General features: G+C 32.9%; 1 protein-coding gene across 3 annotated transcripts in view; it reads left to right on the top strand.

Moving 5' to 3' along the window:
• SMYD3 (SET and MYND domain containing 3) overlaps positions 1–15,598 on the top strand; it is a 326,831-nt gene that overhangs the window by 34,555 nt on the left and 276,678 nt on the right. The window contains exons 1-3 of one of the 3 annotated variants that reach the window (XM_039327013.1): positions 761–840; positions 1,699–1,756; positions 5,084–5,220. In XM_039327013.1, the coding sequence (XP_039182947.1) occupies positions 5,107–5,220 (114 nt within the window). In that variant the 5' untranslated portion in view covers positions 761–840; positions 1,699–1,756; positions 5,084–5,106. Of the gene's footprint in view, positions 1–760; positions 841–1,698; positions 1,757–5,083; positions 5,221–9,284; positions 9,599–15,598 lie in introns of those variants that run through there. The other 2 variants (XM_039327012.1, XM_039327018.1) reach the window with 2 other exon arrangements.

Genomic DNA, 15,598 nt, shown 5'->3' with positions numbered 1-15,598 from the left:
CAGTTCTGTTTATGTGGAAACAGATTGTGTATTTCAGAGTTCAAGTGATCCTTGAGATGGAGAGGTTGAGAAAATCTTCTCTGTCAGATTGCCCCACGTTTTTATTTGACAAAATCCTTTGGAAATATCTTTGTATCATAAAGTGCCTATAGCAAAGAGCTCAAGTGAGACTTGATGAGTTGATGTTCTAACCCAGTGGTTCTCAACCTGTGGGTCGGGACCCCATTTGGGGTCGAACGACCATTTCACGGGGGTCGCCAAACAACGCAGTCCGCCATTTTTTCCCCTTTTCCTTAGCTGTGCTACTCCCTTTTATTCTATTGGCTTTTGAAAGCCAATAGAATAGACTCTCTTGAATAGAGTCTAATTCTATTGGCTTTCAAAAGCCAATAGGAATTGTCCAGGCTGTCTCTGCCCTGCTGAGCCCGCCAAAAGTCCCATTCTGCAAACGGTGCTGCACCAGTTGAGTAGTCCTCGACTTATGACCGGTTGAGTAGTCCCCGACTTACGATCTGTTGGGGGTCGTGGCATTAAAAAGGTTGAGAACCACTGTTCTAACCTATGCTGGTTACAGGAGAAAATAGGAAAGGAACCAATTTACTACTTTTAGCTCTTCTTATCTTGACTTGTGTACCTTTGACCTGGTTTTTATAAGAACTGTGCGATGTTAAGAATTGTTGCTTGAGTTTGTTTATTTTTGCCTTCTATCCCTTTCTCTTGTGTACAGAATTGTCTTTTGGAATTGTACTCTTGAGGAATGGAATTAACGTGTATTTTATTACTATGAGATCCTCTGGGTGTCTTTTGGGTTGAAGAACAAAATAAAATGTGCTGGGCTAAGTGAGTATGTATGTGTGATTGTGTGTGATCGCTCTGCAGTAATCAGCAGGAGTAAAGGTATTGTCTCTTCACTTGACTAGCTTTTAAGTTGATGGAAAAAGAAAATTAAACTAACTATATAGGCTATACAACTAACAGTTAGATGTGGTATGTAACAATGTATGATTGTATAAAGTCTTTTGAAATTATTTCAGTTGCATTCTTGGGCATTTGTTTAGAAATTAGAAATAGGATAAAGTAAACCATGCAATTAAAAGTAATAAATCAATCTATTGTATGTATTAACATGTACATTTTTGTCATTAGAAATATGATTTTATAGTTTCAATTTCTAAATGAAATCCTACAAAAATTGCTTAAAATTAAAAATTGTATTAGTATTTGTGCTGTTGCCTTAAGAGTTAGTCAGTTTGATCTTAGACTGGTGCTAATGCCAAATTTCATGTTTACTTCATTTCTTCAAAACGATTAATATCTTAGATATTTATGAGAGGTTGACCTTTAGGCACCAATTTCAAAAAGGGAGTCCTTAAGCAGAATTCTTAATTATCATGTGCACTTTGATGTAGAGCTTAAAAAGACTTGTAGCAACTATTCTAGCAGTGAACAAGATAAAAATAATATATAAAAACCAAGAAAATGGAGAATAAATTAAATGAATAATAATAAAATGCAGATGTAGGCTATAAAACACCAATAATGTTTTTTCAATCATAAAATAGCCACAAATTACTTTATTTCAGATGATTTTTGTTTTTTCTATTGATGTAAATCAGGTTTATAGCTATTTTTTAAACAATAAAACAATTTATCCAAGGTTATTTTTATTCATTAGTGTTTTTTTTTTATTCTTACCAGTTAAGGCAATCAGTATGCCCATCTGAAGAGCTCTATTCTCTTTCTGACCTTCAGTCAAGTAAGTGATTTTGTATATTTTCTCAATTTAAAGGGATTCTATTATGTTAAAGATGTGTGAGAACACACACTATCTTTTAAATATTTTATGCAAATTTGTTAGCATCTTCGTAGTGAGGATTTCTGTGCTCCCTTGAATCTGATGAAGGAACTGCTGTTTGTAGACAATAAATATTGTGGTAACAATGAAAGATCTTCCAGTTAAATCAGAGGGTATTAACTGAATCAGTGCAATTTAAAGGATAATTTTGGAATCTCTGTGCCCCAATACCAGATATTTGATCTTGGATTATTAATGAAAATTTTCTATTCTAAATTATGTATTCTTCTTCTTCTTCTTGTGCCATATCTGTTATCGGACTTTGGCGATCATGTTTTTATCAGCAGCCGCATGAAAAAGTGCTGCTGAGTTTTGTCCAAACCAATCCCTTAGATTTTGAAGCCATGATGTTCTTATCAAAATATTATTTTATTATATATGTCTTAACAATTGCATTTATTTTAGAGGTTTTTAGTATTTATTTTAGTGGGGGGGGGTTGTATTTGAACCAAATTCTGAGACTACATTGTTAACTCTTTCAAAAAGAAAACCTGCAGGTGAATGTCATATTTTCATATTTAGGTGAGAATTTTTCCCCTGTTGAATCTGCGGATGTAAATAATCATCAGTGTGCCTGCAGATGGAATATTAATACAAATTATAGATTACATTGAGCTAGAATGGGGCTAGAGTGATTTAGGCACTCATCCCCTGCTTTCTCTCCTGAATTACTAGCATTCATTCGTATGCACAGAGGGTGGGAAAGGATTCAAAAGTACTTTTGTGATAACATGTAAAAATGTTCTATATGTGTAATCTTTTTTTGTAATGTTTCATTTTCCAAGGAATTTTTTTAACAATTCATTTACATGATTTCAGTTTAGTTCATTTGCTATTTTTTTTCGATTTCATATGATATTGGAACTGAATTTTTGATCATTTGCTATACAATTTCTATTGGGTGTTTCTTCCTAGCCAATAGTTAATTGTTCCAGTACAGATAATTCTGTTCTATACAATACAGGTTTATTATTATTACTGATTCTCCAAATTCATCCCAAAATTTTGGATGGATATAGAGTTCTACTTTGTGTCTATCCTGAATTGAAATACAATTAGTCCTCAGTTAATGACAGCTTGTTCAGCCCTCTTACAAGCTTCATCAAACAATGCTAAATGAATGATTCTGATGATTGATTCTCAAAGTTTCGGCCATTGCAGCACCCCCATAGTCATATGATCACAAACCGGCTCTTGGCAACTAGACTGCATTTCTGTCTGTCGCAATGTCCTATGGGCACATGCTCTTCCCTACCAGTTTTTGGGAAACATGAATAAAATAATTTCTCAGAGACATCCATATGGCTAGTATGGGGACAGACTATTGAGCTAAAATATAAAATGTCTACCAACATGGCTGCCTTTTTGTTTTCAGAGTAAGTTTATCTTATTTTTGTTGATTTACTCCTTCCCGAAACTTTGCTCTAGAGATAATTAATCCTGTTAATTGTTTCTACGTCAAAGACAAAATGATAGAAAAAGAAAGAATTACTAAATTAATTAATTAATTAAAATTAATATATAATAACTGGAGGGGGGAGAGCAATTTCAGAAACAGCCCCTTTAAGAACAACATGGCTGATGCTAATGAGCGGACCAATGACCCAATCAAGGGTCAAGGTGCAGAAGCAGCCAGTCACATAAAAACGGACTCCCGGATCCAGCATTTTATACTCTGACGATGTTGGCAGTATGGCCGACAAAAGCTCTGTACTTTTGTAGATTAAACAGCTTTGTTTATGATTTTATCCTGGTGATCATTTTTGTTTATCAATTTCAATATACATACATACATACATACATACATACATACATACATGTAGGTCTTTGGTTATTCGGGTTTTCTCCCACGTAAAATTGGAAGTGTCTTGGCGACGTTTCGACAAAGTCTCATTCGTCATCTTCAGGCTGGTGCTTTCGGCTTTGTGCTTCGTGATAAAAATAAATAAGTTCGAACACCAGGATAACATTAAACCAACAACTGTTTAATACAAGTGATAAGCTTTCATCGGCCAACACTGCCAATATCATCAGAGCATAAAAGCAAGGTTACTGGGAGTTCTCTTATATCACCGGTCGACTCTGCATTCGGCTTTTCGACCTGGTCATTGGTCCATTCATCATCTCTGGTTATTTTATTTTTAAAGGGCATGCGTTTGCTGCTACGCTAATAGTTTCCAAGGTTGCCATTCTCTTTTCCCCTTTTCTCCCCCCAATCCCTTTTCTCGTATGCGTCCGGTGCTTTTTTTTCTAAAAAAAAAAGTGCCGGAAATTATCAAGATCACTAGATTAATAATTAATAATAAATGGGGGGGAGAGAATACTAGATTTCCAATTGCCTAATTAGACAATAGTCAAATAAGGAGTGAATAATTTTCCCCAGTCTTCCATATCTGTGGATTAAGAAAGGCATTGATAATTCAGCTTGTTATATCATATAAAAGGAGTATCATATGATGTTATTTGAGACTTTGAATCTTGAAAAGTATCTGGATAAAATTGCAGTGGAAGTCTGTGAAATTTTCCTTTTAACAGGGAATCTAGTAAGACATTATACTGGGTGAAATAAAAGCAGTATATCTCATATATTTTAGCAGTTTTCCATACATGCCATTGTAAATAAAGAAGAGTTTTTGATTAAATCACATTCAATGTCAGTATTAAAAGTCCATTGTATCAAATTCAATGTAGATTATATTTTAATCTATACGTCTGTCTGTCTATTCATTCTATCATCTTGCTCTTTATCTTTTCAGCTAATTATTCATTTTATTAAAGGACAAGTTATAAACAATTAATTTTCTATGGATTGACAGCTAGACTTGTTTAAAAAATACATACCTACCATTTAGATATGCATTTTTCCACTTTTACAGAAGAGCTTACTTCTGATTGAAATAAATCAAGGTATTGCCATCTTGCATTGGGAAAAATATTTTAAATGACATAAAATTACTATTGTTACTGTAAGACACTTAACTGATTTTCTGTTTACCATCTCACTCCACATCTGCTTTGTCTTAAGATTTTGCTTCTTCGTTCACATAATATTTGTACAATTTGGCAATATCAAACTGCTGGTGAGAATTTCTGTCAAAAATAAAGTAGGATATTTTGTCTCTTTGGAGTTTGAAATGTTCACACTGCCAAGCTGATTCTAGATTGTTTAAAGATGTTTTTGCACAGGGTAATCCTCACACTTTTTAATACATTTCCTCTTTTTAAAAGATGTTGATGAATTAAGTGAAGACATGAAAGAAGGTCTCAGGTACCTTTCTAAGACTCTGCAGCTGTATTTGAAGGTGGAAATCCAAGATGTTTCTCAGCTTTTGCCGGCCTTAGATATTTTTCAGATCTTTGCAAAAGTAAGTATTAAAAGAGAGTTCTGAAATCTCTGAAAATATGTAGTCATTATTCATATTTTTGTGCTTTCACATCCTTTGAAAGAGCTATTTTAAACTATAATTCACTGCCAGATATCAGATTGAGTGAACAGTAAATTTATATACCACTTTAACAATAACAGATTCCCCTCTCAAGGTTCAGTATCTTTTTTTTTAATAGAAACAGTCGGCATATTAAAAAAGAACTATGACAAAACACATAATGCTAATATTGAAAAATAACACCAAGATTTTAACATTAAAAACATTTATGCGTTGCTTCTGAAAATATGGCTTATGCATTCCTTTTTGTTTGAAATGGGTATCTCTATTGAAAAAAATAATGTATCACAATGTATATTTAATGATTACTCACTGATATATGCCTTGTACTTGACTTATTTGTTACCCAGCATTAGAAATTTAATTATTTTTTCCCATCCTGATATAAATGTCAGGGAAGGTTAATAATTTTCTACTGCATTTATTATCATCTACTATTTGCTTTAGATAATTGAGAGAGTGATTACATGGGATAATTTTGTAATTTCCTATAGCAAAATATTATAGCTATAATCCATTGTAAAAACATTTTCTATAGCTTTAAATTATACTGAATGGAAAGCAGAAGTGGCCAAAAATATTAGTACCTCCATTTTTCCCCAAATAATCCCAATTTGTTGAAATAAATTGAAACTGACATGGATAATTCTTGATAGAAAAGTATTGGCTGCATCTATAAATTATCACAGAATAAAACAAAACTATTATAAAAATTATAATCAGATATTTTCTATGTATCTCCTAGGCATGAGATACTTACTCTACATTTGAATGCCATTCTTTAATTTATGAACAGTTTTTAGTAATTTCTGTTTAAACCATATAGGTCAGTTACACGGCTATTTGATGTAGGTGCTTCAGGAATGAGAATAAATCTAATTATGAAAGATGAAAGAGAAAAACAAGCAGCCCTATACAAAGGTTACTAATTCCTGACATATTTTAGAAAAGTGCCTATCAAATAGAGATTGCAATGAATTTACTTTAACCTCCCCCTTTTCTTTCATCCTTAATAACAACCAGTGTTATTATAAATCTGCTTAGTTTTGCTGCTATACCAAGAAGATCATTGGAAGCTCAGAATGAAACATATGAAAATGAAAGTCACAAAATAGAGTTTCATTCATGATAACATGATAGTTAATAATACCCTAAAACAGTGGTTCTCAACCTTTCTAATACCGTGACCCCATAATATAGTTCCCCATGTTGTGGTGACCCCCAAGTGGGTGTGGCCACCAATAAGAGGGAGTAGGACAGCTAGGGAAAAGGGAAAAAAATGGCGGACAGCGTGATTTGGCGACCCCCGTGAAATGGTCATTCGACCCCAAATGGGGTCCCGACCCACAGGTGAGAACCACTGCCCTAAAAGAAATACTATCTATCTCCCCTGGCATTTAGTTTTCATGAAGTTATTGCAGGTCGTTTGTAACGATCAGTTCTGATTACACAGTTTTTTTTCTTTAAATACATGCTAAGCATTATAAAAGGTAGTTAGAAAATTCCAAAATAATTTGTAATATAAATAATACAGCTATAATTTTGAAGGAATCGTCAAAAGAAAGTAAGCATTTTTAAACTAAGAATATTATATAATGTTCAGTTAAGGAGGAGAGAAACCAATTCATTCTATGCTCACTTCTTATAATATAGTGGTTCATAAATATATTTTACATTTTAATTTCACCTTGAGGATTTAACAAAATTGCTTTGTTTGTGTATATGTGTGTGTGTATGTTTGTGTGTGTGTACAGTAAGTGTGATATCACTAATCTTCAAGAATAAAATAATTTAAAATAATAAAACTAAAACACTAGATTTTGGTTGTATTTCTGCTTAGTGCTTAATACAGAGCATGTACTTACAGAAAATCCAGGATCTTTAGCATTTCCAAGTAAACTTGCAAAAGGTGCCTGACTGAAATCCTTCCCCCTGCCATATATACAGATACATGCTTACATCTTAAAGCTTGTCCATTTGTTTTTCCATCTTCACTAAACATTTTATAAAGGTAGATCTTTTATGTTACTTGTTCAAGTTTATCTCTGTGTAACTTGAAATTGGAATACTGTAGCGCAGCAGCCACAGCCTTTTTGGCACCAGGGACCGGTTTCATGGAAAACTATTTTTTCATGGACTGAGGAGGATAGTTTTGGTTTTGCTCACTCACCCACCACTCACCTCTAGTTGTGTGGCCCATTTCCTAACAGGGAGACCCCGTTGCAGCATATAGCTTTTATAATTGTACAATTTGCATTGGCTATTAGGAGGCAATATGTGACTAGTTTCATTTTTATTGAAACTTATTAAACATACATAGCCAGACCCTATTCTGTGGGTTTCGGACATACCGTACTCTGAAATAAAACTCATGGATTATTGTGTTTTAATCATATAAAGTGCATGAATGGTGTAATGTAAACTTAAAGAAAAGTAGAGTACATACCATTTTGATAAAATCTCTTATCATTTGGAATTGTTCACTCAGTTATCCGTGTCAGATATTAACTACCTTTTTCTTGATAGATGAATCGGACTATCCATGCTCCTTGTTTGTCTATTTACCATAATAATATATATTTTTATTCCTAATTAAACCTGTATCTTCACTTCCATGCATGTATTTATTAGCTCCAGAAGATCAGATCACTTTCTTCAGATTTCTTGCATCCTTCCCCTCAAAATGTAGACTGACTTACTGCCGTAATCCTATCCAACCCCCTGCTAATGACAGAACAGGTCAATTTTAGCACAGTTTGAATAGTATGACAAAAGTATGATCAAAGTCCAGTTTTACCTCAAATATGTTTATACTATTTTATGCAAATTAAAATCTTTAATCTAGAGACTACTTTGCATGTCAACATAATGCTGCTCTCATCCCACCCATTCAGAAGTACAGTACATAATGTGTGTTGGCACAATTAAGTTACAAAGCCATAACTGTAATATGGAGGATGCAGTAATCCTATTATGCTTGTATATGTTTTTTTCTTGATAAGATTGCTAGGTATGCTTATCTCCAAATGAGAAGTAAATTTTGTTCTAACGTGGGACTATTTGTTCATCTTGAAGCTATTTTTTATTATGTATTTCTATAAATTTTTGGCAAATAATTTTTCCAGTGATTTACAGCTAGAGATATTGGTGGGGTGTGTGAAAATCAGGATTTTCATGGTGTTGACATTAACCTTTTTGGTACTATAATTAATCTTAGCTACTGTTATTTATTATAATATATAATATAAACAAATGAATCACCAAGTTGGAATAAATTACAATTTAATTAAAAGTTCTGAAATTGCACTTTGAAACTTTCATGTACTCTAGGCATAGCTGAACTATATGAATCTTCAAGATTATAAGGTAAAACTGTCTTCAGAATGCAGAGGAGAATTGATTTATTTGTGCAACATAAAAGAGGATAGATTGCCTTAATCATGAAGATAAGGGTTCTTTGTGTATATGAGAAATAGGAAAGTTCTTCGTATAAATGAGAAATACAAGATCTTTTTTAAACCTTAGAGATCATCTTTTCATAGCATTCCATGTTGTCTTTGAGATGGAAAGACTTTGGTCACTTTAATATAGGGATGTCCAACATTGGCAACTTTAAGACTTGTGGATTTTAACTCCCAGAATTCCCCAGTCAGCACCCCAGCCAGGAAAAGCGCTGACACTTTTGATTTGCCTGGACATATGTGTTCTGCAGTACATTGTGTAATCCTCAGAATCTTCTCTTTATCATTCTACCAAACTCAATGACTTATAATATAGTACTTCTAGTTTTATATTTAACCATAAGGCTTTCAGGGGTTGTGATAGTCTTTTAATTTTTGAAAAAATTTGGAATTCACTTTTACATCATAGATCCCCAACGATGAAAATATGAACTCTGGTCAGAAACAGTCTCCCAATGGAGCCCAATGAAAGGTTCTCCAGATCTGGTTTAGTAGCTTCTTAATACCATCTATAGTGGTAAGAGAGAAAGTTGTTTATGCTTTATGCCTATGAGAATATGTTATCATCTGAACTCTAACAAGGTCTATGAGAAGCAATCAGAGAAGATTGCAAATAGCAATTTTATGACTTCACCTCCCACCAATATCATAATCATGAGCAGGTACTCAAGTGCCCAGATCATAAACATGTGATCATGGGGGTTGTACAACAGTTGGAACTTCAAGAACCGGACCTATGTCCATTTTTTTTCAGTGCTGCTGTGGTTTTGAACAGTCACTGAATGAATGGACATAAGCCATGAACTAATTGGAACAAATTTGTACACAGAGTACAGGTATGTTCTTTAGATAAGCTTGATTTTTATTTATCTTGAATGGATTTTATTTACTTTAGACTTTGGGCAACTGACTAACCCTTTGACTCTGTGTGTATGTGTGTGTGTGTTTATGTCTGTGTATGTGTCTGTGTAAATGCATGCATAAAAAGTAATAGATTACAGTTTACTAAGAATAGGTGTCTTGTCTGAGAGTGTTGAAATGGTTTAAAAAATGAATATCTGGGGTCAGCCCAAGCAGTTTATGTTTGTGTTTGCTACATGTTATCTATTGATAAATGCCTGCCTTTAAGAAAGCCCCCAAATCCTATTTATTCTTTCAACCTTTCCCTGAATAGAATCTGTTGCCTTCTTCTGAATTTTTAGGTGTAACTATCTGATGTTAATATGATGAGAATATTCAAACCCAGGTGTTTTATCACTATGTTCTTACTGTACTGTGACTTTTGATGCTGGAAGCTGTATTTAAAGGATTTAACATTTAAGAATAAAATAAATATTATATGCCATACCGATTGGCTATGAAAGAGTATTAATCAAAATCTCCATGAAAGAAAGATTGAACAGTTTTTTTAAGGCCTTGCCTACTTCATACTTCTTGACAGCATAGCGCTTAGGAATAGGAATCTGTAGAAGCAAATATACATTATTAAATAGTAGCTTACGTATTCCAGTTTCAATATGAATCAGTCATAAAAGAATGCAATCAGTTCTGTCTTATATAGTACCTCATAATGTCCACAATATTCATAAATGGTTTATTTAAAATGTCAACTAGGACTAATTAATAAAAGATGCAATCAGATTTCCATTTAGTAACAGTTTAAAAGGACTTAATTGTTTTGAGCCTCTTTTTTTCATCATTATTCAGATCAGATAGCTTTTTTTTAATTTTATGATTTACAGGACTGAACTGTAAAGACTTGGCTTACACTTGTTTAATCAGGCTTAGGAAAATAGATGGGTAGTTGCATACAAAGAGTTCTCTATTCAAAATTGTATTCAAGGCCTGCTTCTCAATTATTGAATTATGCTGTAGGAAGCATCTTTTGTTTCTCATTTGCAGGGCAAAGCTAACTTCCTTTTTTGCTTCTGCTGCTTAAATGACATTATTTTAGTAACAAAAAAGTGGAAATGCAATTTTATGAATAAATAAAGTCATACATACCTTATACAAAAGTTTAATTCTCATCCCAATAATGAATTCAGTTATACTGCAGTTGTCATATGTAATGCTCTTCCACAAAGTCACAATAACCTATTTCAGTTTTCTAATTTGGTGCCATTGTTGCTGTTATCTGCAGCTGATAATAACACTCTAAAATATCTGCTAAATTGGGAAATTATAGTGATTATGCCACTATGGATGAACAGAACTTTACTTTCTTATTAATTTCCATCAGCCCCAGCCAGCATGCCCAATGGTGAGTCTACTTTTAGTGCTATGCTACATATTTGAAAAAGGCCTTTGCAATGTAAGCGAAAGGCTATAAGCACCCCCTTGAAGTGGCTTTATTGTTTAAAAATGTCATCTAGCTTCTTTGGGAAACGGCTTTAATCAAAGCAAAGAACCTGGACATCATGTACAGGTGAAAACAATCTGGAATACTTTCTGAAGCAGCTGTCTAAATATGTGTCTACATTTCTGTGTTTACTAAAAAGCATTATCTGAAAGCCTTATTGACTCAAGGCAAGATGAATAATGGAGATCAATATCCACAGTGGTGCTTAAAAATTTGTGAACCCTTTTGAATTTTTAATATTTCTCCATAAATTTGACCTAAACCAGGGCTGTCAAATTGGCGGCCTGCGGGCCCGATGCATCACGGGCAGGCCACACCCACCCTGGCTCCGCAAAGGCAAAAAATGTCACGATACAGCACATCATGTGATGCGATCGGGTTTGTCACCTGTGACCTGAACGTATGATCTTTCTCCACCCAAATTAGATAAGGATAAATAGTTTGGGGTCATTTTTCCTCAGTGAATAGATGAAGAAGTATAAATGTTTTTTACTCCCTTGCTTAACTGGGTTCTCTTTATCTAATTTTAGAACTTATGTGGAAATGAACATTATAAATATTCTCTGGCACTTCTGGGCTTGTAGTTATGACAGTTGGGTCTTTTCTTATTTTGAATCCTTTGTTCTGTCTCCTTTATCTTATAGACTTTTGCTGATTTTAACCTAACCTAAAATTCAGGAATTTAAATGTCAGCATCCTACAGGGTTTTTAATTTTTGGCAAATTTCAGAATGAGCTTGAGTAACTGTTTCATTTTCTCTGCTTTGCTTCTATAGCAACTATGAAAATGAACTAACACTTCCTCCAATTTTAATTTGTAATATTTGATTTCATATCTAAGACTGGAATTGTATCTTTATAAATACCAGGTACTAACAATGTTACGTAGCTGGGTAATGAAATATCTGCAAGCTAACAACCAAGCCAGAGAGAACCAACCTTGAGCTACATATATTCTCTTCTATTGGAAGAAAATATTTCTTTCATTAATGTATATGCCTTGAATGTATACTTTGTCTTGGATATTTTGTACAAAGAAAATGAAGACCAAAATTAGTATCTTCATGAAGCAGCTGAATTAAAATAAGCATACATTATTTCTACAGAATAAAATTGTTTTGTTTTGTAAGAAAAAGGTTCATTGACCATTACAGAGTGTTTCCCAACTACTACCCAACAGATGTGCTGGACAGCACATCTATAATTAGAGGACAAATATGTAATAAAACATCAAGTTTCACAGAAACATAATTCCCAAATAAGGATCACCATTCCATAATACGCTTTTTTGCACATTTTTAAATTGAACATATGTCAATGTAAATATTCTAATGATGAATAAGAAATGGTTGATCTGGCTGTTTGAAAAAGATCACATTTTAATTAAAATTAATAGTACAAAACAATTGTCTATGGTATGAGGCACATGGAATGAATTGTTAGCATCTATGTTATTATTCACTCAATAATGCTGTAGGCAAGGTTTTAAATTTAATTAGCATTGCCATTACTGTAGTGTTACTAATTAATTTTTTCACCATAATCTTGGAGTATAATAACCTTTGAGTTATTAATATTTTGCACAACAATTAAGCTGATAATATAAAATATGATTGAGAACTGAAAAATAGAAATCAGTTCTATTTAGAGTCTCAGTGTCCATAGGACAAAACAAAAGAATCTGATGAAATACAGAACCTTATAGATTTTTCTAGTTTATTTTGTTTGTGACTCAAATCCTGCATTCAATATCTGTATCCTATTAAAATGATTAGTGCTCCAACTTTATATGAACTGTAAAAATGTTTAACATGGAATGCCAAGAAAGATATGAAGAGTAGCTTTCCTCCCACCAATCTTTATAGTATTAGAATTTGTTTCAATTTTAAGTATTTCTTCCGATTGACATTCTACTTTCAATAGTAAAGCCCCTGAGAACTCAGAACAAGACCTGATGATACTGGTAATTTTAAAATATTTTTTCTGATACTTCTGAAGCTGCCTGAAGATTGTTCATGGTAACATTTCATTTCTAATCTACTAACATCTCATGCAATGATCCTGCAATATTTGGTTGTGTATTACTTTTTGTTAAAGATGATGATGATGATGTTCAAACAAAGCCCATTAGTGATTGTGACTTTAAGACCTACGGTAGCAGTTCAATGACCTACTCTATATATAGTACTGGTATATGCCTTGCAATTTTAGCCCTAGTTTTTTAAGGTTTTAATAGATTGGAGCCTCAAGCAAAAGCTCTTTATTCTTTTGATGCTTCTATGAGTTTGCCCTCTTGTTGTTCAAAATGTTGGAAAATCAGAAATAACATAATGTTGTGTGCTGCTACACAGTCTTGTTCATTTCAGTTTTTCTGTATCTCTGGAATTTCTTTTTTTTTTTAATAAAAGTTTTATTGGTTTTTTCCATTTTTTTTTTTTTACAAAAGCTTAGGACACAATTTGGTCAGAGTGTCAAATCATTCAAAAAAAATCATATACATATGGCTCAAATTAATTGTAAATAATTTCTTCTCTGTAAGGAATAATATTACATTAAAATTAATACAATTTTAGATAAAGTTCAATCAAACAAAAATCCTCAATCATCTTGCAATTATGATAATCTATATCCTGTGTTAAGCTTTACTAATTACAATTGTCATATTCCAGTTACATTTCAATAGACATATAGTTGGGATTTCAGGTATCCTTAATAATAGATCATTCATTAAAACTAATTTTTCCCTATCACAAGTGGCTCTTACTCTCTCACTATTACAGCATACTTGTCACGTTTAAAATAACAATATAAATCCAACAAATACAATTCTATTTTTAAAAATATATTCTATCATTTCATCAATCCACATCTATAAAAAAAATCTTTTTAAGCCCTTTTATAAAGTTTACACCTTCAAATACATCAAGTATAATGTCAGGAAATTCCCAGCCTTCATTCATTATTAAATCAAACAGAAATTCTCTATTTCAAAATAATTATCATATTTAAAATAATAGTGTAGTTCCCAAAAAAACCAAAAACCCACATATCTATTTTTAAAAACATGTTCTATCATTTCATCACTGTACGTCTATAAAATCTTTTCAACCCCTAAACAAGTTTGCTCCCTAATAATTATCAACTATGATAACCTTCAGTTGTCATCCTTCTTTCATTGTTAAATCAGACAAAATCTCTAAAGCCTTTTTAACCCACCAATTAACATTTTATATCACATTTAAACCTAACTCTAGCTTTCTTTCTAGGCCAAGTTGGTTCCCATATTAAAACTTTTCGATTATCAAACCTCAAACTTTGGTTACAAAAGTTTCTAATCAATTCAAACTGAGCAAAAATTTCTTCTCTTCCTGCAATATCATCTGGGCGTTATATTGACTTTTATTCCATATTATAATTGTAAATAAGTTATCCGCTTTGTTGTGGTTTCCAGAAAGTTGTATCTGAGTGTCAGTCTTTGTAATTTTCGGTAGTTGAACTGAATCAGTTACAGTTAGTTCTTGATCATCCAAGTTATCCGTTGTAGGTAATGTTGTGTAGAATTAGTTGGCTCAGTGGTTATCACCTTTTCTCCCAGAGTAAATTCACCATTAGGTTGTAAGCATAATGTCTCTGTCTCTTTAGATTGTGTCTTGATGTGTGAAAGCCTGTTCAGTATTGCTCTGTTCTTCCTCTGGTGCTTCTTGTTCCATGGCTTGATTCATTGTTGAAGGGTCTGTTGGAAGTGCCAAGGTGGCATCTTTAGATTGTCTCCTAGATTTCCAATAATTTTTGAAGTCTGCTGTCATTTCAAAAAAAATTTCCAATATTAGATCATAGTCAAGATATGGAATATTTTCTTCCATTTTGGTGGAAGTTAATTGCCACTAAATGATTAAATTAGGTGATGATCCTACTATACCTCAGTAAAATGATTTAAACTCTTGGTATATCTATCTACATATTTATTGTATGAGCGACAATGGTGAAAAGTGAAAAATCTTAACATAGATGGCTAATGATTGCTGTCCCATTAATTTTTGAGAATGAATAATAATATAGAGAGAACTCTTACATATCAGCCTTACCTACTGTTTTTCAGCAATACATATTCAGACTTCGGCAGAGCACATTAAACCTAACTATCCTGTGAAAAATACATGCAGGCACAGAAACAGTGGAAAATCTTCTGAAATTACTGTTATGTTGCTTGCCATGGGGACTGTGATTCTTTTCTCTGTCTCAGCCTGCAATATAGTACCTTGATACTTTTAGTTAATTGATTTCAGGAGGTGCAATGAGTATCCAAAATGATGAGCATCAAACAATTTTTTCCCATAAGGAATAATGTAGTGAGTCACAAGGCAGCTGGCATCAACAAATTCTAGTTTGTGCGTTGAGTATCAAAGAAGCTATGAATACTGGGAAAAAATTTCACGTGAAAATACATTGAGTACCAAATTTGATGGATTTCAAAGCAG

The sequence above is a fragment of the Crotalus tigris genome, unplaced genomic scaffold (assembly GCF_016545835.1).
Source record: "Crotalus tigris isolate CLP2741 ecotype Arizona unplaced genomic scaffold, ASM1654583v1 scf7180000024349.2157984, whole genome shotgun sequence".
Taxonomy (NCBI): Eukaryota; Metazoa; Chordata; class Lepidosauria; order Squamata; family Viperidae; genus Crotalus; species Crotalus tigris.
Note: the sequence above shows the minus strand (reverse complement) of the source record. Positions and strands in the feature narration are given on the sequence as shown.